Source organism: Rhinichthys klamathensis, unplaced genomic scaffold (genome assembly GCF_029890125.1).
Source record: "Rhinichthys klamathensis goyatoka isolate OS25496 unplaced genomic scaffold, OSU_Roscu_1.1 h1tg000760l_1, whole genome shotgun sequence".
Classification (NCBI taxonomy): Eukaryota; Metazoa; Chordata; class Actinopteri; order Cypriniformes; family Leuciscidae; genus Rhinichthys; species Rhinichthys klamathensis.
The window spans coordinates 632,824-657,723 of record NW_026607164.1 but is presented as its reverse complement, the minus strand read 5'-3'; the positions used below and the strand labels follow the sequence as shown (position 1 = coordinate 657,723).

General features: G+C 41.7%; 1 protein-coding gene across 1 annotated transcript; it reads right to left on the bottom strand.

Moving 5' to 3' along the window:
* Positions 1–1,758: 1,758 nt before the first annotated feature.
* On the bottom strand, positions 1,759–6,232 carry LOC130077579 (thialysine N-epsilon-acetyltransferase-like). The gene is made up of 6 exons (XM_056242866.1): positions 6,126–6,232; positions 4,354–4,405; positions 4,162–4,245; positions 2,512–2,613; positions 2,396–2,436; positions 1,759–2,276 (listed from the first exon to the last, which is right to left on the bottom strand). Exons 1-6 carry the CDS (start codon positions 6,186–6,188, stop codon positions 2,103–2,105), a joined length of 516 nt encoding a protein of 171 aa, XP_056098841.1. The 5' UTR covers positions 6,189–6,232; the 3' UTR covers positions 1,759–2,102.
* Between the last annotated feature and the right edge of the window lie 18,668 nt (positions 6,233–24,900).

Here is a 24,900-nt window from a genome sequence, read left to right as displayed (position 1 = left end):
GCTTTGGAGACGCTCTGAAGGGAGGGTGGGATCTCATGCTTTCAAAACTAGCCGGCTTTATACAGCTGCTCCGAAAATTGCCTACCCTACCTTTATTAGTAAAAAAAAATTAAATCATCTTTTGCATATGCCATTATGATCTTATTGTGTTTAAACAACATATCAGGCTCTATTTCGGATTCGGATTCTATTTTTGGATTCTTTATGAAACCTGAATAAACTCATAAGATCAATAAGCTATGTGATAAATTAACTTTATGTGTGTGCTATTTCATTAGCAGTGGTTATTAAAATATTAGCATGTATTAACTTAAATTACATGTAAATTATATGCTCGAGCTGGGTAATCTTTTAATCGTAAATGTAATATGTTGAATAGGCTATTTCTTAAAATCTGTTGTCATTTTTATCTCATCTGTGGTCTCTAAAATGATAAGTATAGTGCAGTCTAATCATCGTTTCCAAAAAATAAACATCAATAATGTGAAGATGTGTGTAGTTCTGCTCTCCATTCTCCCTCTCATAATAAGACATAAACAACAGTTTCCTGGCAATGAGTTTGATTATTATGAGTCAGAAAATTAGCAAATCACAGCCTGCGTCTGATTCACAGTGTTTTACTTATTTAATTCGCTACGAGATTTTAATGGATTAAACAAAGGAACATTTGTACTTCACAATTGTTATCTCAGTTGTTATTAACATTGAAATACTACTTGAATTCCTCAGGACAAGTGCTCTGGAAAAGTCCTAAATGTGGTATATCGTTAATCACTTCTCCGGGTGAACACTTGATGTCGCTGTTGGTTAAGGTGTGGAAACTGGAACATCATGGCGTTTGAGCAGATTAGAAATGTAGTGATGATGATCTGCAGGCCAAATGTGAATCCTCCTCGTCAGCTACAAATTATATAGTCATTCGTTTAAAAGAGAGCTTTGATGGCATTACCTCTCTTATTAACTCTTAGCAGCTTATTTTATGATTAGTCGTGCATAGTTTTCTTCAACACTCACTGTTTTAAAGGCATTTTAAAGGGATAGTTCACCCAAAAATGAATACTTTAACTTTTGGGTAAACTAACCCTTTAAGGCCCATTCGTACCAAGAACGATAACTACGATAAATATTTTAGCGTCCAGTCTGCAGTTTTGTCATTTACTCGAGCTCTGAAAGCAGGATGAACTCTGATTGGCTGTCAGTTCATCAGCTGGTAAAAATCGTTCTGAAAGTGATTCCAATGATATCGTTCCTCTGTCTTATCGTTATAGCTGGTGTGAACTCTATTCTTTTATGTTTAGAACGATTTTTAGAACTATATCTTTATCAATAGAGTTATCGTTTTTGGTGTGAACTGGCCTTTAACCAAGTTAAAACCCATGCAGCACTAAAATAAAAATAACAGCACAAATGTAGAACATAATCCACAGTACATTGGATACAGCAGCTTTAGTTTTTTTATGTGCTACAAAATAACAGTTCCTTTCTAGCAGGTCATAAAAATTTTTACCATTTACAACTAACTAAATGTATAGAATGAGGTACTTATGAGTTGTATGTTGTTCATGTTTTTTGTTGTATTCAGTAACAGCACGAGATTTTCTTGTCAAAGACCTTTCGGCAATATTACAAAAATATTAACAAAAAAACTGCACAAAAATAATCTAAAAGGTAAAATGCACAAAATTCATCCACAACAAGGTAATGTAAACTATTCAGAAAAAGCAAAATCCGATCATGGTTCCACTAACCAATAACACAGAATTCAGCTTACCGGTAATTACAATTGTAGTGCATTTCTCCAGTTTTGGTGAGCTTATTCTCTGTTATGACTGACAAATGCCTGGTGACAGTTATCAAATGTTAGATGAGAAAAGTGTGTGGCTCACATCTGTGCATGTACAATGTAAATAGACACATCTTCATCTTCTAAGTGGCTTTGACTCCAATCAATTTGTGTACCAATCAATGAAAATGTATATAGTAGATGAACATGGTTACTTAAGCACAGGAAGAGAGTAAGCTGTCAGTTAAAATGGGCAAAATGTATTATCAAACAACTTGTTACTTGTGGCTCTGGTCTGTGACTCATTGTGGTTCAAAATTTAAAGGTCCCCCTGTGCCAAGTGTTCAAGGGCATCGCCCTCACAGCACATGCAGTGATAGCCGAGGTCGGAGGTCACATCCCAGCAGCCCTGCTTTCGGTAGAAGTCAAGAGATGACTTGTTCCAGTTCAGCACATTGAAATTCAGCTGAGTGCAACCAGCAGCCAGACCAAGCTGAGGGTGATCATAAACACAAACATGTCAACTTGTGCACAGTTAACAAACAGTTTTCTAAATCACAACAGATTCAACACACATGCTGTATTTATCTAGTGTAAATAAACTCCCCATACCTGGGAAACTTTGGCCATCAGAGCCTTGCCAATGCTTTTCCCTGGAAATACGCACAGACATTCATTAATCAGTTTGTTACATTCACATAAACGAAAGCACGGTGTCGTTTCCTTACCTCTGAACTCTGGTATCACGTACAGATCCTCCATGAACACCGTCCGACCTTTCCATGAGCTGTACGAGTAGAAGTACAGTGAGTAACCAACCTTGGTATGACCTGTAAAGAGAATCATTTCTGTCAGCTTGATGGCTAAAATAAAAACACAAAACTCAGAAACACTGTGAGCTAGCTAACAATATCAAGTTGCAAAACATCACTACAATATCAGTAATGTGTTCCTTTATTGCTCTTTTTTTTCACATTAGTACATTTGACTTGGTACCTAATTTGTTTCCTATTCTAACTTGCAAATGTAAATGCAATTTAACTTAAAGGGGTCATGACATGGATTTCTTTTTATTATTTTAATATGTTCCTTGAAGTTCACTTATAATGTTAATAAAGTAAAAAGAAAAATACCATCATTTACAGATAAAGCATTATGAAATCATTTACTTAGTTTGATGCAGCTGCTGTCAGATTCAATACAGTTGCTGCTTCAACTTTCAACAAAAGTTTCCTTGTGATCTCTCCATTACACTGTCCCTACTTTTGTTAATCTGCAGTTAAATGCTCCGAACAAACATAATCCTCTGACGCGATCCAGGACGCCATTAAAATAAACTATACATTTGTTTCGACGCTGGGATCCTTCTGAAGTCTCTACAGAGACACAAACAAGCTGTTTAAACTGGACGTGTCAAAGCGTTCTTTCACACAACCATTTCTCGACAGACTCAAGTCGTGTGTGGAGTACATCAGAAACTGAACGCGCATCTGAATACTGTATCTAGTGTAGACAGCATCAGTGATTATAATGGTTTGCTTTTGACGTGATGCGATGCTCACATCCAATGTAAGCAAAGCTGTTAAGCGACTGAACGATAGTGGGCGGGGCCTAAGGTGCGATGATGTATACTATAGAGAGCCTAAGTCAATCCCCTTCCTGTCGACCACCATGGGACCTTATTTCGGAAAAATATTGCATGGTAGTCAATGGCAAGAGACAACAAATATTTTGATCTCGTTTGAATTGTGCCCTGAATTACACATATGATGTTTGTCAATTTAAAAGATACATTTTAAAGTCAAGAAAGTCGCAGTTTGATGTGAAACTGTTGAGGTTTAAGACGAAAATACGAAATTAAAAAGACTACAAACCCAAAAGGCGCACATTTTCTCTCAATGAATGAAGCTAACTTTACTGAAGCTAACTTTACTGAAGCTAACTTTACTGAAGCTAACGTCTGTCATTGTTTCTATAGTCTTACGTTATAATCGTAACGTTACGCCGTCACGCCTGAGTGTTTTGTACCAGACTGCACACACACGAGCAGCGGATCTCGCTCGTTGTTTCGCTTCCTGGGAGATGTAGTTCATTGAGCGATTTTCACATAAAACTAAATGTCACTCTTCTGTTTTATGACAAACTGCGACTTTCTTGACTTTCATAATTATATTTTAAATGGACAAACATCATATGTGTAATTCAGGGCACAGTTCAGACGGAGTAAAAAGATAAGTTGTCTCTCGCCATTGACTACCATACATATTTTTTCCAAAATAAGGTCCCATGAGCCGGAAGCGGAGGGGAGGGACTTAGGCTCTCTATTCATCGACATCGTGCTTTAGAGGCGGGCATATCAGGCCGTTCTTTTTCCTCACCATCTCTGGACTTAAGATGCTCTGGCACTTCAGCAATAATTCCATGGAAAAAAGGGTTTTTGGAGAATCCATCCTGCTCCAGATCTATAGTAAAAGTTGTATGATTGGTACCAGCTCCAAACAATCCACAGAATGAATTATTCCAAACAAATCATTGTATTTGTATTGGAGAGATATGACAATCATGCCTACCTCTTTGTGTAATCTTGATCTGGTCTGAAAGTTTCTCATACTCTGCCAGTTCCTAGTTAAAAGGATTCGACAAAACAAACAGTTTATGGCTTGATTTTGCTGGGCAAATTTTCACTATTCTGACATCAGCAAAGTGCATAATTATTTTATTCATTTATGTATTAATAATGAGATACATTTAATCCATAACGTGACACTGGCCTGCTTATTGTAGCGGACACGATATTATCTGATTTTCATCATCATTGATATGACGTCATTCAGATCCACCATTCAAAACACACAAAAGTCGCGGCTGACAGGTGAAGGCTACTGCACGTTCCCGAGCATTTCAAATGCCGCCCACTTCGTCGAGGACAGGAAAGTGTCAGATTACAGTGTGACAAATGAATATGGCTTACTGTAAAACAGCCATCAACAATGATGCCATTATACGCACGTTACACGTTAAACAACGGAGTTTGGAGGATAATGAAAGACTGCGCGGCAGATTAGTGTCCCAATTCTTTAAAGTAGTTCACTTTAAAAATGAAAATTACCCCGTGATTTACTCACCCTCAAGCCATCCTAGGTGTATATGACTTTCTTCTTTCAGATGAATACAATCAGAGTTATATTAATAAATGCTTCCAATCTTTATAATGGTGGTGCATTGCAACCATCAGTTTGAAGCTCAAAAAAGTTTATCCATTCATCATAAACGAACGCCATACGGCTCCGGGGGGTTAAGGCCTTCTGAAGCAAAGATATGAGTTTGTGTAAGAAAAATATTAATATTTAAAACTTTATAAAGTAAAATAACTAGCTTCCAGCCAAACGAACATATGGATTCCACTTAAGTAAAGCGCAACTTATGCGAATAATGCGACGTTACTGCTGATATTTACACTACACCACGATGCACTACGCTACTTCTGACGCGTCTTGTGCGATGTGGGCGTCGAGGAGAGTTGAAGTCAGGTCAACTTTATGGTAATGAGCTATGACTCGGTTCGGCGGCAACCAATCGGAATGTAGAAGTCCTCCACTTGAGAGGATTCTAGAGAACGCAGTCCTGTAAACTTTGGTTCCGACCTCATTAGTTCCCAAGCAAAATGGAGGAGAGGTTGATCAAATATGATAAGAATGCGCGCAACACTATTTATAGGCAACAATTTCATGCTAGAACGCTTGTTTTTCAGCAGGAATGCAATTCATTTGCTCAAAACAACACCGATTTGACCAATTGCATTAAGGCTACACTTCAACCAGGAAAGTTATTGTTATAGGCTGCACACAAATTAATGTTAATTAAAGACCAAGGCTAGTAAACATGTTGAATGTTGAAATTAGACTAGAACTTATGGCAGGAACACAAAAGCCACACCACACAAATGGCTTTTAATTGGTTTATTTCATTAGCAAACATGTAACTATAATTGTTAAGTTAATTCCGTCGATCAATTTCTTACTTTCACATTTAAAAGATTTCATGATGTTAACTTATACCCAACTTGTGGTCAATCTGCACAAATACCGATCAAGCATGTTTGCTTTGCGGCCCCTTTAAATAAAGTTTAAAAAAAAGACCAAGCATTCGATGTACGTCACAGCATCAGAGCGTCCGCGATTCTTTCTACACGTTGTCAGGGCAGCCAGAGCGATGCACTTTTTTGCACATAGGATGGCTTGAGGGTGAGTAAATCAAGGGGTAATTTTCATTTTAAAGTGAACTACTCCTTTAAGTTCTAAAATCGTCAGAAATAGACGCACGCGACGCGTCTTCAACTCACCAGAATCATCCGCGAGATATCCTTACAGTCCTCGAGCGTGGCGGCCCGGATTGTGAAGTCCATCCTGTGTTCAACAATAACACACTGAGCAACAAAATCTGACTGTCTGTCAAGTGTCAACGTGGAATACAGAGACAGATCGCATTTAGGTCACGCCCACACCTGGGGGAAAACCAATTGTCTCCATTGGCTTTGTATTGCGTGAAGCTGCATGCTTGTCTTTTCTTATTTATAACAAAAAAAAAAAAAAAAAAAAAAATGTCTAAAAGCTGATATGTGACGTTGTGTACAACAAACAATCTAACCCCTCCTCCCCCCCCAACCCCCCCCCCCCCCCCCCCAAAAAAAACAGAACTAAATTTTTATAAGCTACCGAACCATAAAAGCAAGGAGACAAAAGTGGATACAGGAAATAAGACGGAAGCATTAGCAGGAAGAATGGGTAAATTGTGGGATCCTGACACTCAGTATACATGCACTAAAAATACACTGTGTGTACAGTAAACATTTCGTCACTGTAAGTCAAATATCCAAATGTCAGTTTTATATATTATATTTCAAACATGTAAATATTCTAGTACATGTGTTATTTACACATCCAGAAGACTATGGGCACTCATGGACAGTGTTGCACACACATACTCACGCCAACAAGAAAGAACATTGAGGGAATTATTTTGGATAGTGTGAGTGCTGTAGTGTGTTAGCACTGCTAGCTATGCACATTTTAAGAACTTTTCTAAAGAAAAAACAAGAATGCAAAATTGAGGCCTATTATTTGCCTGATTGTTTCACAGTGTAATTCAAGTTGCTTTTGACAGAATTAGTCCGTGAGGCAAACCCCCAAATTTCAGAAGTTTGTCTCATAAGAGGGCACCAATGCTAGTCTTTTTTATTTAACAGAGGGATGTCCCTGGACCACAAAAATGCATGATAGCAATTCTTAGTGGGTAGCTTAAGGTAAAAAAATCACCAATTTTATGTTTGACCCCCCAAACATTTGGCAAATTCCATTTACGGTCGGTTATTTCTATAATTCATTATTTTTGGTACCAAAACATTCATACTTGGTGATATCTAGGTTGGAATTTTGTCGAAATTTTAACTTGTTTAAAAAATATTGTTATTGTGATTTTTTTTTTTTTGCAGAAAACATAGTGGTGTACAGCTTTAACTCATTGTTTTAAACTTAAGACCAGTCTGTAAATGCCTCCGTTTAACAGTAATGAATTTTGCAATGAGGGCGTGGCTATCGAACAAACGCTCTCTGGCTATTCAGCGACTCGAAAGCTTGTTTAGAGCGGGGACCAAGAGTCCCCACAGAACCTTTCTGAGGATGCTAGGCCTCATGGCCTCTGCTTCATAAGTACGTCCGCAAAGTATGCTACACATACTGCAGTACTGGCTAAAACCACAGGTTTCCCCCCAATCATGGTGCTAAAGCCATCTCTATATCAGGGTAAACCACGGCTGCACCAGAGCCCTGGTCGAAACCCAGTCTCTTGGAGTCAGGGGTGAGCTTGGACCAGCACGGAGGGACGGTTTCATATCAACTGCCTAGAATTGCTGGTGGTTTTAAAACCTTTCTACCACGTTTGTCAGGTCACCATGTCCTGGTCCACACGGTCAACACAACAGTAGTGTCCTATATAAACTGCCAGGGGGGGCTCAGGTTGAGACGACTGTACGAACTGGCCAGAAGTCTCCTCTTATGGGCAGAAAACAACCACGGAAACTGAACCAGGAAGCAGAAATGCTGTCCCGGGGCAATGTGTCCCCAGGGGAATGGACCCTCCATCCCCAAACAGTTCAAATTATCTGGAGTGTTTTCAGGAGGGCAGAGGTCAAATTCTTTGCCTCCAAAGACAACTCTCACTGCCCAATATTTTTCTCGAAAAGCAGGAATGCGCTGGCCCACGAATGGCCCAGCCTTCCCCTGTATGTCTTTCCTCCAGTCTTGCTCCTCCCTCAGGTCATAAACTCAGTCCTACTAGTGGCCCCTCTCTGGCGGACCCAACCTTGGTTCCCCGCGTTGATTCTGCTGCTATGGGCCCACAATGTGTAGCCCCTCGACGGGAGCTAGTGGAGCTCCCAGCGAGTGTCCTGAGCACAATCAATGAGGCTAGAGCTCAGTCCACAAAGACGCCTCTATGCTCTTAAGTGGTCTGTGTTCTCTGGCTGGTGCTCAGCAAGAAACCAGGACCCAAACCTATGTGAGGTGTCACTGATACTTTTCTCCAAACTCATTCAACCCTGTTTAAAGCACAAGTGATCACTCTCTCTGCTCTTCCCACATCGGAAGATGAGCAGCAATTACACCTACTCTGCCCGGTACAGACGCTCCGCTCAGTTCAAACAGTCAGAGCAGAATCAGTCAACAGAAGCTAGTTCAAACAGTCAGAGCAGCTCTTTATGAGCTTCAGGTGCTCGCACAGTGCTTGATCACAAAGCAAAGATTATGCCGATGGCTGCAGGATGCTATGGCTTTAGCATATGCCTCTATTTGCTTGCAATGCCCCATAGGCATCACAGCTCCCTCCACTAGAGGCATGGCCTCCTCCTGGGCATGGTCCAGTGGAGTATCTATTGGCGATATATGTATAGTGGCCGGCTGGTCCTCGCAGTCCATCTACGCCAGGTTTTATAACTTGGAAGTCCCTGCGCTGCAGGCACATAACCTTTCTGTGTGATGAAGTCAGCCTCAGTGAGCCAGGCCCATCATAATTAGGGCTTTTGCCCGTTCAACACGTCATGCCAAAAGGTCCTTGCTTCGGACCCTTATGCAAGCATCCTGACATCAGAAGATGTCGTTGCTCTTATCATAGCACAGCGTGATTGGGTTGGTTCCCCATAGCGTATAGCTACGCAATGCATATGACCGTTCGAAGGGAGATATATTGAACCATATTTGCACAAAATATTATTTTGTGTTAATATAATTCCAAAATTGTGTTATATTTTCCTTATTTTGTTGTATATTTTCTGTCCTAAAGAGCATATATATTTTATTTTATTTTTAATTTCACAGTGATATCTCATCATAAAAGAGAAGATCTAAAGCAATAGATATGTCAATATAACAGTTTATCAATGTTGAGATTTAGTTTGCATAATTAGAATTTTTCAGCACAATTAAATGTAAAATTGGTATTTTTCATACCTTAAGGCTTAAGCTACCTACATGGCACTGCTATCATGCATTTTTGTGGTCAGGGGGCATGCCTGTTTTGAAGAATAACCATTAGAATTGGTGCCCTTTTTGATACCAATTTTCTCCCCGGCTCACGGACTAAATTACCAGATTTTAACAGAATGATTATTTGTTTTATTACAGGCTCAAGGCCCACAGAAGACAATACTGAACACAGATCAATAAAAACATCACACATTCATATATGCACATTATATACAGCAACAACAGAAGAATAGAGCTAATGAAGGCACAAATACCAGTGATCCCATATTTTTGACATGTACCTCACAGAGCTACGACTTGGATCTACTATCTGAACAATAAGCTCATTCATGGATCGGTCCAGCCTGTTCATAAACTTGAAAGTTAGATTTCTCACCAAGGCCATGAAAGTAGTTAAACCCAGCCTACAGAACAGCTGGCTTGCCCTGGTACTTCTTGGTTTCTTCAAGAGAATCCTGAGACAGTCATTATAGGCTACTTTTAGCTTCAGCAGGCTCTCCTTCTTATATCTAACCCAGAGAGGAGCTGTGTAAAGAGGTGAGCAGTAAGTACGAAACAGGTTGATTTTGACATCTGTAGTGCAGTGATGGAATTTTCTAGCCAGCATGTTGGCTTGGACATATAGCACTCTCCTTTGTCTGCTCATATCAGCATCATCCTCCAGTGTATCTGTTAGGATGTGCCCCAGATATTTTGTGGTATTAGCTACTCCCAGCTCCTCTCCAGATAGATAGAAAGAAGGGAATTTAATGTTTAAATCATCTCTTGTGCTACATATCATAACCACACTTTTCTTTGCATTATATTCAATATCAAATTCTACCCCATAATCAGAACAGATATTAAGTAGCTGTTGGAACCCACTGCTGCTTGGCGATAGAATGACTAAGTCGTCTGCATACAAGAAATGATTAATCAACATTTCTCCAACCATACAGCCGGTTTGGCATGTCCCCAAGTGCCTGGACAGGTCATCCATGTAGGCATTAAATAAGGCTGGAGATAAAATCCCCCCCTGCCTTACCCCATTACTAACATAAAAAGATGTAGATAGAGTGTTCCCCCATTTAACCCGCACCCTTTGGTTAGAATACCAAAAGGCTAAGATTCGTACCAGGCTGCTGGGGACATCCCTGTGCATGAGTTTATTAAACAATTTAAAATGATTAATGCGGTCAAATGCCTTGGACGCATCAATAAAACCTAAAAGCATAGTAGTAGTAGAGCCCTGACTTCTATATGCCTCAACAACCTCTTTCAGTGCATAGATACATTGGTCAGTGCTATGTTTGGGCTTAAAGCCGAACTGATTATCAGTGGTGGATATACAGTCACTTATTTTGTCAAGAATTAAACTTTCAAGAACTTTTGAGATAATGCTGGCAAGGGCTATCGGTCTATAATTATCAATACTACCAACCTTACCAGCTTTGTCCTTGATTACTGGAACCAGAATGACTGACATCAGGGAATCAGGCAATATTCCATGGCACACCAGCCCAGAGAAACAAATAGACAGTAGCACTGCTAACCTGGGGCCAGCTAGCTTTAGGTGCTCAGATGTAATGTTATCCATGCCACAAGCTTTTCTGTCAGCAAGTTGCCCTATGGCCTTAACAACTTCGTTTGGATGAAAATAGATATATTTGTCCTCTATCACACCAACATCATAAGGCTCACTCTTTATACAGTTGAATAACGCTGAATAATGCTGCCTCCAGAGGTCAACAATGTCCTCTGGTGCAGTCACCCCCTCAATGTTACATGGGAGAGCGGTCTTAGTTCTATTAAGGGTTTTCACCTCATTCCAGAAATCAGTTATGTTATTTTTAAGCAAGTAGTCAGCCATTGAGGAAGCACTTAGCGCCTGCTCATGCTTAGTTATATACCGCAATGCATATTTATATTTGGCATTCATTTTCTTTTTATGCTCAAGCTCAGGTCCCTGTCTGGGCCGCCCAGCTAAAACCCAGGCTTTATAAGCCATATTGGCTTCAGCATGATGGTTTGCCACAAAATTATTCCACCCAGGCTTTATATTCCTGGTTTTCCTGGTCTGCGTGAATAAGGACCCACTAGCCTCAATTAAGGCTTTCAATATGTCATTATACATATCACATAAACCATTCCTGTGAGAAGTGTCCCCACAATTCATATCGGTGCACCAAATGGCAGTCATAGGTAGCTGCAATTTACTCATAGCAGCATCAGAATTAAAACAGTATTTAAGAACATCACCCTCAGATAGTTTTCCCCAATTTACTTTGGCCTCATAAGCCTCTTCATTTTTAACTACCTTGGGGACATTTTGCACATTCATCACCATAGCTATAGGAATGTGGTCAGTGGTAGCTAATCCATAACAAATCTCAATGCTTTGTAAGGAGGCATGAGCATCAGCAGTAGATAAAACATGGTCTAGCCATGAAGTGGTATTCCAAGCTTCACTAATGTATGTATAACTAGTATCAGGCAGAAAGATTTTACTGGAGATAACAAGGTTACTATCTTTGGAAAATCTCAACATATGTTTATAAAACAAAGACTTGCTGTCTGCCAAGTCAGCATTAAAATCACCTAAGACATAGATACATGTTGAGCTGTTGTCTTCGATGAAAGACTGAATACAAGCAAGCCTGCTAACATACTCATCCACATGATCATATGATTGATATGGTGTATATACATTAAGAATAATAAAAATCTTTCCATTGAAATTAAATTCTAAGCCAATGGCCCAGTCCACGTTGAGACGCACAACTTTCACCATAGAGTCAAATTTTACATTCCACAAGATCGCCACACCTCCAGCAATCCTACCTTTTACGATCTTGGTGCTGAGGTCAGTAGTTGATTCACCAGCACCATGGAAGTCGGGGTGCAAGACATTTAGTTTGTCCAAGTCTTGTTTGGCCAGCCAGCTCTCCTGAATGCACAGCACATCACTGTCACCCAGCAAAGTGTCAACAACAAGGCGCCTGGCCTTGTCAGCTGCCGTGTGACCAACTCGGAGGCCACGAGAGTTGTAGGACACCACACGCATTTATGCACTTTTGTCAATCCCAGCGGAGTCGCTGGTTCGCGCAATCGGTGAAGGGACCGACGGACCCGTGTGTGCTCCATGGGAGAGCACTCCGGTTGACTTGGGTAGATTCGCCCCGCCTACCCCTTTGGCACGTCGGGGCTCGAAGTAACGTCGGATGACTGACCCAGCAGGCCAAAACACAGGGTTATACATTTCCTTCCACTCATTCCATTCTGCTGTAACACAGAAGGAGCTGAATCTGCTGTTAGGGATGTCTATTTTCCTACACTTCACCTCACGCTTCATCTGCTCTTGAAGAAAGAGACGCAGAGTATCAGCTTCAAGGTTCGCGTTAAATTTAGTGGCAAAGACACTGACCATCTTCGTGCCCACAGTTGACAGATCATCGTTGTTTATCACCGCGGTCCCAGTGATACCAGTCATCTTTCGTGTATACCGTTTCCCTTCATAAATTTTTACAGACCGTTTGCGGCCCTTTTTCACCACAGTACTCCAACTATTTTTCTTAGCCGTTACCTGGGCAGTTTCCTCCTCGCATGCAGAGGTCAACAAGGCTGATGCTCCTCTAGTTGGTCCCTCCCGCTGTGGAATTTTGTCCATAGGAAAAATATCCTCTGGCATATCCATCTCCACCTGAGCCACAGGTCTACTTGGTTGTGGATCTTTGTTACGCCGTGGATCCTCGTCGTCAGGCCAACGAGGAGTAGACACTGCCGGCTGTCCTGCAGTGGGGAAATCAGCACTCCCACTGCTCACCACCCCATTGGTTTTAGGGTTTTCCACCGCTGCCAGTCGTTGGGTAAGGGAGTCTGATATCCCCAGCAGTTTTTCACAAGCAGTCGCCTGCAAGGTGATTGACATCCGCAAAAGTTCAATGTCGCCATTTAGTTGCATAATCCGCCCCAGTAGCGCAGAAACATCCACATGCTTGAATGAGACGGGAGGCAGTTCGTCAATGTAGTGCGAGACAAATCTAGGCAACTCCACATTCTCTTTGAAGACAGCCAGGCACATTTTGATGTACAGTTCATCTTTCTTCTCTCCCCTATGGGAGAACCAGCGTTTGTTGTCAGGAAACAACTCTGCCATCACAGCCTTCGAGTCTTCAATGCGTTGTTGACTGAAGCTAGATTTAACCAACTTAATGATGTTATCTTGGTCAAGAGTTCTCGACTTAATCAGGAGAAAGTTTAACAGTTCATCTTCCACGATTGTTAGGCCATCGGAAGTTTGATAAATCACAGGTTTAGTGCGCACAAACGCACCTGGATCTGCCAGACGCTGCCGACCGTCGGCCATTTTTTTTTTTTGGATTGTCTATGAATTGGATTGTCTAGAATGACTTTGGGTAGACGACAACAATGTACTAAAAGCAGAAAAGATTTTCCTTTGCGCTTTTTAAAAGTTTCGCTACAGTCGACAACTATGTCAAAGCTATCTCTTTTCACACGGATCGACAAAAACAACTTAAAAACGCTGAATTATTCATGCCAGGCCAGTAGTTGGCGATGTCACTTTTGTAAAGAAACACTCGCATTTTTGTATTTTGCACATGAATTATAATAGTATCGTTTTCAAAAGGCCCCCCAAAAAGCCGTTGTTGTGTAGATGAATGGCCAAAATGCATTAAAAAAGTTATTAATTTAATTATATTTATGGAAACTGAATTTTTAGTTGAAAATGGTGTCCTGTAAAGGTTTATATTAATTGGCGTTGACAAAAATATTTGCCATTATGTCTGTCATTTTTTGTCCTTTATGTTTTCTTATCATTCCTTAAACATGTATATGAGTAATAGTTGTAGGTTACATTAATTTAAATGGTTCAAATTCTAAGAAAAAATAAACAAAACATTAATCTAACAGGAAAACAAGGCATTGAACGTGAATGAATTTTATTGACTTGTTTTTTCTTCAAAGCATATGGGTAAAAGAAAGAGCATTTGAATGGATAAAAAGCAATAAGTTTGAAACTATAAATGCAACATACAATCCCATATAAAAAGAAAACAGGAAGCTCATGCTTGTTTTGTCATATAAATCTAGCATTTGTCTTGTTTGAATAAAAGGAATATTGTTTACATCTTTTCTAGATGATTACCACCTTATGTTTCAGCAGGGTTAATAGATGCTCATCTAATTAAGAAGTATATTAGATTGACGCTGTCCTAATGTTAAAACTCCATACATGCAGTTACGTTGTGAACTCAAAGCGTGTTATGTGGGAGATGCTGTATAAATTGTCACAACTAATCAAATAATGCTGTTTATGGCTCGCTCACTTTAACTAAATTTAGCACCAGTGCTTTGTCAGAGGTCACACATAAATATTCAGCACGCAGCTGTCTCTGAATCTGCTACAGCAGACAAAGTCCAGTACTAATAAATGTCTCTGTTTCAAATTAAAACATCCAACATCTCTTAACCCCAACTCTCAGTCTTATTTTACAGCCCTTTGAAAAAAGTGATTTATAACTTCACTAAACTGACATTAGTTTAAAATAATGTACATTAACTGTTAGATGCATATTAGGAGTCTTACCAAATCAATTACCAGAAGCATAAATGATGGACATCTCTCACTGTCGCATTTGAATCATATTTGTAATTATGAATCAGCATCATTCATGACTCTGCACCATGCAGAAGAATGCATTAGTACATGTTCATAAATAAGCACTGTGAAACTCAAGACGTTCATGCAAAACAGGTTAAACCACTTCATCTTAAGGGGCTCGACATTAAGCCTTTTCATGTGCTTGTAAATCTGTCATCCACTTGTCCGAGTAAAAAAGTTGCTTGTCCGGGTTTTGTTTATTGTTTTGTAAATATAATTGATATAATTTATGAAGCAATACTCTCATCACTGTTCAATCAGCTTTGACCTATTTAAATCATATTGTATATGTGCATATTGTCATATCTATAAAGGACACCCCCCCCCCCCCGATCAAATTAAATCATTTACACTGAAAAATGACAACTGCATTAAATAATGTTATGAGATTATTTTAAATATTTTAAATATTTTTTTTAATATACAAATAAGAAATGTTGGAAAGAATGATACTTTTAAAAACAACACTAAACCACCAGTAGGTGGCGGCAAGTAACCGTCTTAATGAGTGAGTAATTGAGTCATTCATTCAAACGATTCGTTCAAATGGATGATTCATTCAAGAATGAGGCAGTTGTTTATGAATGGGTCATTGAATCTTTGACTCAACCGATTAGACTCCCCAACGGGATTGGCCATGGAGCTGCTGATAGCAGCTGAACCATCCCTGAGTTCTGCCACCAGTAAAACCGAGCATCTGTCCTCCCTGATTCGGCTGATGACCTGAGGCAGCAGAGCTACTGGAGGAGTTGTGGTGTGGACTCTAGTTTTTTTAATATTTAGAACTATTTTTATTGTTATATCTTTATCGTTATCATTAAAGCCCGTTCACACCAAGAATGATAAAGATAACTTCTAATATGAAGATAACTATAATGATAACTATATTAGCATCCACACCAAAACACAATATCATTTTGTTTATTATAAGTGCATGCTGCAGTTTTGTCATCTGGCGCTTTAAATGCTCAAGCCCTTTAAAGTTGGATGGATTTTGAAGCCAGGGAGGCTCAGGCAGGTCTGGAATCCTGGCTGAAGGCCGGGGTGGATCAAGCGGGTCTGGAATCCTGGCCCAAGGCCGGGGTGGGTCAGGCGGGCCTGAGTGGGAATTTGAGCGGGTCCATCAGAACCGGAAACTCGAGTGGGACCATACAAACAGGCAGATCATACTCAGGCAGTACAGGAATCAGGGTGAAAAATAGGAACAAAATGAAGGTGACAGTCCCAATGGGAGTTCGACTGCCACTGTATTGGGCATGGGTACGGCCAACCTTCAGGTAGGGAACAGGGGTCATGGTGGAACAGTTCTAGAGCTTAAGAGCGGGCTCAGGATTGGTCTCCGGGCAGACAGTGGGCTCTGGGACAATCTCTGAGCAGACAGTGAGCTCAGGAGTACAGACAGGACAGGAGACAACCAGTTGAGAGGTGTGTGTGCTGCCCAGGCACGCAGGGCAATCATGACATAAAAGACAAGAATCACCCTCTGGGCCATGGCAGGACTGACTGGGGAAACAGGTGGCTCAGGAATAGTCTCTGGGCAGGTCGCGGGCTCCGGGGCAGCCTCCGGGCTGGAAGCTGATGCTGTGTGAGTGGTCAAGACACACACAAGGGCATTGAGATAGAACGAAATGCAAACATCTCCGGACATGACGGAATTTAGGAACCGACAGACTTGACACTATAGAGGAAGCCATCCTTCTCTTTCTACGCCTACATTGGTGGGGCAATGGCGTGGAGATAGCTGCTTCTAGGGGAACAACAGCGTTCACAGCCGTCTCAGGGAAAGCAGCCACCACAGGGGGCGCTGCAGCTTCTTCGACCGCCACTGGGGGCGCTGCAGCTTCTGCAACCGTAGTCTCAGCCTCAGATGTCACGCCCACGGACCGTTGGCTGAACGTCTGATGCATATGACACACTTTTCTGGAAACACTTCAGAAGTTTCGAAGTCTCGATCTGATTGGTTGAATTCTACAGGATGTCCATGAGACGTGTGTGTCGCGTTCTTCATCGATCCACCTGGAAACAAATGCTGTGACGCCAAAACCCCTCGTGGAAGAAGAAAGCCTTTGTTTACAACTGTGACAATTAGCGCTTACCAGGATCAACTAAACGCTGGATTGTGAAGTTCACGGATTCATTGTTGCAGTAAACTTGCACAACGTTCTTGAATGAATCATTTATTAGATGCACGCCAGTCTGTTATTGTAGGGACATCGACATTATATTGGCACGCCCCTAAACATGATGTGGAACAAAACGAACTGTGTTTGGTTGCGTTACATGTCAGTCAAACGTCCTCTTGGGCGGTCCTTGGCCAAGAAAAGCTGCGATAGAGTCCAGACTTTCTGCCGTCAGTCTGAAGGTCTGGCTACACGAGACTACTTCGACCGCCACCGGGGGCTCTGCAGCTTCTTCGACCGGGGGCTCTGCAGCTTCTTCGACCGCCACCGGGGGCTCTGCAGCTTCTTCGACCTCCACCGGGGGCTCTGCAGCTTCTTCGACCTCCACCGGGGGCTCTGCAGCTTCTTCGACCTCCACAGGGGGCTCTGCAGCTTCTTCGACCGCCACCGGGGGCTCTGCAGCTTCTTCGACCGCCACCAGGGCTCTGCAGCTTCTTCGACCGGGGGCTCTGCAGCTTCTTCGACCTCCACAGGGGGCTCTGCAGCTTCTTCGACCGCCACAGGGGGCTCTGCAGCTTCTTCGACCGCCACAGGGGGCTCTGCAGCTTCTTCGACCGCCACCGGGGGCTCTGCAGCTTCTTCGACCGCCACCGGGGGCTCTGCAGCTTCTTCGACCGCCACAGGGGGCTCTGCAGCTTCTTCGACCGCCACAGGGGGCTCTGCAGCTTCTTCGACCGCCACAGGGGGCTCTGCAGCTTCTTCGACCGCCACCGGGGGCTCTGCAGCTTCTTCGACCGCCACAGGGGGCTCTGCAGCTTCTTCGACCGCCACAGGGGGCTCTGCAGCTTCTTCGACCGCCACAGGGGGCTCTGCAGCTTCTTCGACCGCCACAGGGGGCTCTGCAGCTTCTTCGACCGCGACAGGGGGCTCTGCAGCTTCTTCGACCGCCACAGGGGGCTCTGCAGCTTCTTCGACCGCCACAGGGGGCTCTGCAGCTTCTTCGACCGCCACAGGGGGCTCTGCAGCTTCTTCGACCGCCACAGGGGGCTCTGCAGCTTCTTCGACTGCCACCGGGGGCTCTGCAGCTTCTTCGACCGCCACAGGGGGCTCTGCAGCTTCTTCGACTGCCACCGGGGGCTCTGCAGCTTCTTCGACCTCCACAGGGGGCTCTGCAGCTTCTTCGACTGCCACAGGGGGCTAGGCAGCTTCCTCGACTGCCACCGGGGGCTCTGCAGCTTCTTCGACCGCCACCGGGGGCTCTGCAGCTTCTTCGACCGCCACCGGGGGCTCTGCAGCTTCTTCGACCGCCACCGGGGGCACTGCATGTATAGCTCTTTAATATGTATATTACGCAGTTGTGCACGCCACGTACAGCGCGCTGACGGCAGTTCCGCCAGAGCGGTTTCTGTTTACTTTCAGTTTAGTTTCTGCCGCCATCTTATACGAGTGGTAAATGTTCGTGCATGAATGTAAGTTAACTTATCCTTATATCTAGCTGTTATATTGTGATATATCAACACTTTCATGTCGCATCTGTATATCCGATTGTTGTTACTCTGTTCATATCTTGATTAATGTGTTTGGAGGTGAGTGATGCACAGTGTAATTCACATGCATATGTTTAACGCCATTTACCACGCTGTGGACAATATTAACATGTATAGATGATGTATACTGAGGTGAATCATTATGTTTACTGTATTGAGACAGATTCTGGTATATTTATTGTTTATTTCAGACTAAACCACATTTTACCAGCTCTGTTATGGCTAATGTTTGTATAATGCTGGACTTGTAAATTGACACATCCTGAAGAGATAAACAGTTAAACGATCTTCTGTCTCCTGTCACAATTCTTGCCGGAGTTCCATAGTGGACTAGCCTTCCACCTAACTTCAGAAAATAGAGTCCTTTACACAATGTATTAGGGTAACAGTGACAAACATAAGATCAAGTGCTTTTTTATCAAAGAAAGTTTTTCACATCTGAAGAAAGTTTTCCCTTTACAATCACATAACATTTAAAGACATTAAAAAAACTATGTATACCGTTCAAATACAAAGGCTTGGCATGCATTCATTTTAAAGGGATACTCCACCGTTTTTTTCATATTAAACTATGTTATTCTCTTATCTAAGACGAGTTGATACATACCTCTCTCGTCTCAGTGCGTGCACTGAATCGCTCTGTCGGGCGGAGAACTTTGAGAGCAGTTAGCTTAGCCCCATTCATTGTATATGGGCCAAACAGAGATGAAGTTAGAAGCGACCAAACACATCCACGTTTTCTCTATTTAAATATAGTTACACGAGTAGTTACACGACCAAGTATGGTGACACTAAATAAAATGTGGCGCTTTTTATAAGCGGGTAAAATGGATAACTATAATGTATGGCGGAATAGCACTTATTGGGAGCACTTCGACTCGGCGCTGTAATATCTTCACTCGTGAAAAGTCCTCTCCCCCCTCTCCCTCTCCCTGTCATTTCCGTCAATAGAACCAACGTGACCTGCACGCCTGCAGTAGTAGTAGTTTTTTTGTGCAGAGTTGACGAAGTATCAGGGAGAGGGAGAGGGGGAGATGATGCTGTGTGAGATGAACGACACGTTTAATTCATCTATCTGTAAATATCTTGATATTGATGAAACTTGCTCATTTTGTGGTATTGTTGAAGAAACAGCTGCCAATTTATTTTGTGAATACATTTAGGGTTGATTTAAGTTGTTATATTTTAAACCCTACTAATGTGACCCACAGTTCCTTATAACGATTGTTTTTAAGAAACCCCAAAATCGTCATCTCTTGAATATGTTGTTAATTTCTTTATTTTATACCCAAAAAGTTTCTCCTTTAAGTTTTCCTCTTTTCTTGATGAATTTACCTCTCGTTTCATCCCTCAGACTTATAACAACAAAACATTTTTTTAATGTAGGGCCTATTATGAAGAACTATTTAAAGATATTTAGCCTTGTTATTGTTCTTTTTTCCTGTGTATTCATCATATTATGATGTACACAAACCAATAATCCTTATGTTTTCTGTTTTGTCATTATGATTGTTCATTGTTAGATTCAACTATGGTATCTTTCTATGATCTTTATGTAATAAGTTTAAATTGTATGAGCGACAGGTGCACTAACACTTCATAACATCAGTAACTCGACAGCACAACCTAGAACAGTTTTCCTCGGCGTTTGTAATGTCTGCACAAGGAGACGGGCCGCTGATCGAAGATCTCCTTTGGAGAAAACTGTTGACTTTATACTCGAAAAATGTAAGTATCGCTCCTTGAAAATTAATATTACCTCAGAATGAATTGCATTGTTAGCCCACCCCAAAACTTAAACAAAATAATATTAAATGCTGACCAATACTTAATTATATTACTCTTTTTTTTATATACTAAAAATGATATAATTTAATAAAACAAGCAAAATGTAATTTGTTTTGTCATATGAGTTGCATGAATACACGCGAACATCTCAATTGTCAGTCAAGCAATGAATTAATGCATACATTAAATAATTATATTTTATATACTGACAACAATAAGAAACATGAATAAATGAGTAAAAGAACAAATAAAAGTAACCATCACACAATAAACAAATGCATATACAATTCAACAACACATGAAACAAATCTTTATTCAAATACAAGCATGTATTTACAGGCGCTGAACCCCACATCTACTGCCATCTCAACACAGCGGTTCCCATTCTGCGGCTTTACTCTGATGAATTCACCAGAGGTGACCGTGCCTTCGTGCCGGAGCTTGTTGCTGCGCTGCGCTTCACAATCTGAGGCGATAAGGGCAGATGGAGAGATGGAGCGTCTCATCCATGGCACCGTTTCCAGAATTCAGCTCTGGGGTCCTCATCCTCAGTGCTCACACCAGTCTGAATAAAAACACGATTAGTTACTTTATAGATTTGTTTATTTACAGCACATGTGTCTAATGTCAACAGTGTTGACAACAGTGAATTAATGTTATCCTATAATAATGCCACACATAAATCACTCAGATGTCTTTTTCATGTTGTGATGTGCTCATCTGCAATATGTCAATACTTACAATATTTTCCTTTCAGATGTAAATAGACATTTTAAATAAGCGTGTTTAAGATGTTATGTAAATCCACTTTAGAGACGTTACGTGTGCTTAGAGCTCCCCTGTTAGCTAGCTATACAAAACATGTTTTTACAGCAAAATCACAACTATACTATACTGTCTAACTACTTTACACCATCAACAGTTAAAACATCTACTCTATAGTAGTTTAACACATAAGGAACCGTGTTTACTCACATTTGAAAACCCCCGGCGTCGCAATCTCCGTGATGTTTGATAATGACGTATGCTCTCGCGTGGCCTCCTGGGATAGAAGAGTACGCATCGGACAGCACTCAAAAATCGGGCCGGAAGCAGTAGGCTAAGCCATCCGGGAACTTCTCGCCTACTCTTTTATGAATACTGATGTTTCGAACATACTGCTTCCTTCACGTACTGTTTTCGCCTACTATATAGTAGGTAAGTAGGCATATTCGAACGCACTTAAGTCCGAATCTCGCGATAATTAGTACGTCACCCAGGTAATTCTCGCCTACTCTTTTGGATTCATACATACTTTTTTGCTCGCCTACTCTTTTTCCCATACTATATAGTAGGAAGTATGCGGTTTGGAACGCAGCCAGAGGGTGCTTCTCAATATCCCTCCTCGTCTCCTCGCTCCTCCGTCCTCCATCCTATGACCCGGAAACCAATCGAGCTCAGCCATCTTGAAGGACATCTCAATTCTCTAATTGCACCGCGAGGAGGCGAGGATCGAGGAGCGAGGAGGCTTCCAGAGGAGCTATGAGCGAGGATACACAGGTGTACCCTTTGCGGAAGAGTTTTATCGACTAAACATGACGCACGTATCAATTCTCCTCCCCCATCACATCTGTCACAATCATTTGAATTTATACTTTACTTTTGTAGTTTACATAAACCACACAACTCACGTATTTCAATAAGGTATCTTGCTTTATTATTATTTATTATTAATTTCTTAAATAAACAAACTTTAACAACATAAGGGTAGGGATGGCTGACGCGAAACAGTCGTTCCGAAGCTTTGCGAGATCCCGAAGCGCAGATGATTCCAAACACCCACGTCACGTGACTACGGCTAAATGAAGCTTCTGACGGTAGAGATCCACTTTTGCGACACGTCGGTGGAGCACTCCACGAAACACTGGTACAGATCAAGGGGGTAATCCATCGACCGGAAGTTGAAGCCGGCCGGGTGCCGCCATGTTGTAGCAGAACTTCACTTGCGTTAGCATTTCCATTGACTCCCATTCATTTTGGCGTCACTTTGACAGCGAATAACTTTACATCTGAGGCGTTTAAAGACTCCATTTGTCCATTATTTATTTCTAAAGAAACACGACAATGTATAAAGCGCTCCATTACCTTACATTATGGCCCCGTAGAAACAGATTAAGTAAAAATAGGCTAACGATTGCGTCATAACCACTCGACTCTCTGTCGCGCTGTACAGAAATGACCGTACAGACAGGAGGAGAAGCTCGCAGGCAATCGGGGGGACGTCCCGTCAAGGGAGAAGCCCATAGATAATGAGTCCATAAAAGCAACGGAATACTTACTCCTGCTCACTCACGATAAAGGACTCTTTGCTCAAGTTCCCCGTCTCTGCAAGATTAACGTTGGCCATTTTCACGCACAGCTACTAGAAGACTAACGTCTGTCAGACAGGTTGCTCACGTCATCAAGCTTAGTTTGAGTCGGTTTGAGTCTGCGCGTCAGGAACGGAAGTGCTCAGAAATCGCTAAACATGGGCTTCAACTGTCTCAACTGAGTTCCAATGAGATGGCTCTGTCCACTTCTTATACTGTCTATGGTACAGATCCACTTGTCCGTGCGACACTTCTGTTGCGCCGCGCTCCACTTTTGCAGGTCCTCTGTTCTAGACTGGCCGCTGGCTCAAAACCACACCCATAGCGGCAGAGCCGGCCGAGCCACTAAGCGACCGTTGCAATTGCAAAGGGCCCGTGGCCAGCAGAGGGCCCCCTAGAGTCACTGCTAGCTAGTGGGGGGAAAAAATCGCACAACGAAAGTAACATAAAATAAATAAATAAAAAGAAATGGACCTACAGCGCTCTTTATCAGGCATCATGATAAGCACAGAGTTGTTATTTATTTAGTTCTGTATTATGGCAAATCAACCGGGAGCTCCCCGCGAAGGCGCGCGCGCGTCTTGATCCCGACTGCCCCTATGATGTCACTCGTTGTCACTTGGTCAGTCAGTTAGCGACTCGACGATGTCTGACAAGAAACGTAAATATCTTTCTGGCCAAGAAAAACGACAAAAAAGAGCCTGGAAGAAGAGAAGAAGCAAGAAGATAAAGGTACGTAAGCCTGTAGGCTTAATTTTCCGATTTCTGTAATATGGATAATCTGCACTAAAAGTCTTAACATTAGCCTAAATCGTGCTTGTATTAATTTTCTACAGTTGTTTAACTTACATGCTAATAACATGCTGCATAAAATTGGTTTAGTATTAGGCCTATACCATTTGCTGTGGTGTTACTTTTAAAGCATTTAACAGAACAATATAAACCCAGTTTGAATTCTACACTAAAGAGCTAACATTAGTTTACTCCTTATGTCCCCTTAGGAGCACTATTAAAGTAACGTTATATGCTGCCAGTAAGCAAAGCTCCAGCTGTTGGTGAGTATAAAGGGGCTGTAAATGATAACCTTCTGCATTTTAAAAATTAAGTCTAACTTTATGTATAATTATTTTCTTTATTTGGATTGGATTTTAATAGTTATATTGAAATGTTACCTTATTCTTAATATTGTTACTATTGATCTTCTTTGTGGTGTTTTAGATGTTATTGTTAATTTTGTTTATTTGAAAAATCTATTATTTTATATAATATTATATTTAAATGTTATTCTATTTGCTCTATTTAATTTAAATTATATATATATATATATATGTGTGTGCTGTAGTTTGTGACTCTTAAACTCTGGTGTCAATAAAAATGTATCTTTGTTCAGTGATAATCACTTTATCTGTCTTTTTATTCAGCAAGTTAATCAGTGTGTGTGTGTGTCTTGCACTGCCATTCAGCTCAGTGGTATCATAATTTTCCTGTTAGACATCAAACATAGTATATACAGTATAATATAGTTATATAGTATGGTATAGTTATAAGGTAGTCATTGCTTTTCTTTAGGCCTTAAAACGGTCAAAGGGGCCTCCAACCAAATTTTGCTTAGGGCCGCCAAAGGTCTAGGGCCGGCTCTGCATAGCGGTAAACTTGAGGAACGGCCATCAAAGTACAAATGTGGGGAGGCGTCGCGACACCACGCTACAAAAGTGTCACGTTCAGCCGGCGAGCGTAGACTACCAATCAGAGCAAACAGGTGATGGAGATTGGGGGCACGTTCAAGTTCAAAACGGTGCGCAACGTTTTGCTACGGTTTCCGGGTTGAACGTCATGTTTCCTGGATGTAAACGGCGTGCATCGGTGTCAAGCGGCAACCTCCCTGGGTGCTTCTCAATTCTTATTTGTGCATCCTCGTTTCCTTTCCTCGCTTCCTTTCCTCGCGTCTCAGCTCCACCCCCTGTAGGACGCGAGGGAAGGCTGCAAGGAAAAAATATGAGGACGGAGGAATTGAATGAAAGCTTTTTTATACATTGGAATACTTGATCACTCGAGCGTCATTCACTGCGTCATCAGCAGCGCTCAAAGGATCTGCCCTTATGTAGTGATGGGCA